Here is a 2120-nt window from a genome sequence, read left to right as displayed (position 1 = left end):
TTTTATCAGGCGATCACTCAACGAGACCATAATCCACATGGCAGTTCATAACTCTATAATAATCTCTTATACTGATGCGTCAAACCAAGAACCAAATTGCGAATTATAAATCAATAAATTGTTGATTTAGTGATATAAGGTCCTATTGAATTCTAAGATAGACCAAAATGTTAAAAGTTCACTTTTTGAGAATGACATTTATTAGGAGAGACAATTATATTACTCAAAAAGATTTAATCATTATCCATAAGATGAAGAGATATTTTTAATAAACAAATGAAACTATAATTATGAGATATAAGATAAGAAAAAAGTGCAAGGTTAAAATCTAACTTCGTGAATTGAATACTATAAGGGCCAAAATTAATGCCCAGGCTACTTTGCAACATGTAAGGCCCAATAAAAGTCCAAACCCATCTCATTCTAGGGTTTTCTCTCTATATTTCATCTACCTTCTACCTCTCATAACTCTTGCACCAGAGAGAACAACAACAACAAGCGCAAGAGGTAACCGAACTCAACCGGAAATGGTGAAATTTCTAAAGCCAAACAAAGCCGTTATCCTCCTCCAAGGCCGTTACGCTGGCAAGAAAGCCGTCATCGTCCGCACCTTCGATGACGGCACCCGCGACCGCCCCTACGGCCACTGCCTCGTCGCCGGCATCAAGAAATACCCATCCAAGGTCATCAAGAAGGATTCCGCGAAGAAGACGGCGAAGAAGTCGCGTGTGAAGGCTTTCGTGAAGCTCGTGAACTACCAACACCTCATGCCCACGCGCTACACGCTCGATGTGGATCTCAAAGATGCGGTTAACCCTGATGTGCTTAGTGCGAAGGATAAGAAGGTAACTGCACTGAAGGAGACTAAGAAGAGGTTGGAGGAGAGGTTTAAGACTGGGAAGAATAGGTGGTTCTTTACTAAGCTCAGGTTTTGAAGTGGTTCTAGAAGCGATTTTGTTTTGTGTGGCAAGGTCGTAGATCTAGTGGTTTTATTTATGTTTTCTATGATAAAAGAAAGTTTTCTATTTAATTTTCAATTGGATGATGGATTGTGTTATGTGCTTTTCTAATGTCATTCTAATTTTATAATGATACATTGCGGTTACATTTGGTGTTTGGTGTTTTAGTTTCCAGCATGATTATTCTTGTGATTTTGATGATTTAGGGTTTTCGGTTTTTTTACACTGTTCTGTTGAGTATGTGGAGTTGAGATTTTCACTACTTGATGAGAGAAGGTTTGGTTTTTTGTGCACGACTACACAATTTTTCTGTTGTTTTTTCAACAATGTTATTTTTGTGATTTAGTCGGTAGGAATTGTCTTAACTCTGTTTTGCTGTATAATGGGTTAGGCTTTCTCTAACTAGTAACATGAATTTAGGTTTTAATGCTTATGGGTTATGGTTATGCTTTTGTTTTCTTTAATTAATCACTGTACAGTGAATAGATTAGCATGTCAATGTTTGGCAGTTTTCATATTTTATCTTTGTTTTACTATAATTTTTATTGCGAGAACTTTTGCTAGTTTGTAAAGCTGTTGTATTTTTTATGAACTTTGTTGGAAATAGTATTGACACATTGAATTGTTTGTTTATAATCTTCCTTGCCAAATTTTGAACCTAGTGAGGTCTGAGAGGGTAGGGTAGATGTATGCAGCCTCACTTTTCTGCAAGCGGTGAGGCTGTTTCAAGATTTTGAACCTGTGGTTTCAGGGAAGTTTTGTAGTTCCAGTAGCCATCTCCTCACTTTATAGGATCGTCAATCCTCTGTGCATTTAGAGTGGATCATTAGGTTTTTGATTTAGGACTATGGCTACTCAGTGGTATGCTGTGTAACCACACTCATGTTCTTATCACCTATTTTTTAAAGGATGGTAATGCTGGAGTTGAACTCTGGTCCTTGCAAAAATCTAGAGGAAACCATCTGCTGTGATTAACTGAACAGTTTATTTTCCTTGTTTGATCTCACTTTATTGTTTAAAATTTGCTTAAACAATAAATATATTCTTGCAAAGTTGTTGTTACAACTTCAAAATATATACAATGGTGTTGTTTATTGTTAAGTTTTACACTTGATCCTTTTTCTTCACGTGTTCTTAACTCTGCATAGAACCCTATGTGCA

At 36.6% G+C, this 2120-nt stretch overlaps 1 protein-coding gene across 1 annotated transcript; it reads left to right on the top strand.

Annotated features, from left to right (window-relative positions):
• LOC109334895 (60S ribosomal protein L27) lies at positions 459–1126 on the top strand. Its single transcript, XM_019570889.1, has one exon. The coding sequence runs from the start codon at positions 528–530 to the stop codon at positions 933–935; it is 408 nt and encodes a 135-aa protein (XP_019426434.1). The 5' UTR covers positions 459–527; the 3' UTR covers positions 936–1126.

The sequence above is a fragment of the Lupinus angustifolius genome, chromosome LG19 (assembly GCF_001865875.1).
Source record: "Lupinus angustifolius cultivar Tanjil chromosome LG19, LupAngTanjil_v1.0, whole genome shotgun sequence".
Lineage (NCBI taxonomy): Eukaryota > Viridiplantae > Streptophyta > Magnoliopsida > Fabales > Fabaceae > Lupinus > Lupinus angustifolius.
This window is presented reverse-complemented; position numbering and strand designations above follow the sequence as displayed.

Excerpts from the sequence above, each read along its gene's own strand:
- LOC109334895 (XM_019570889.1), top strand. The coding sequence starts at position 528 with ATGGTGAAATTTCTAAAGCCAAACAAAGCCGTTATCCTCCTCCAAGGC.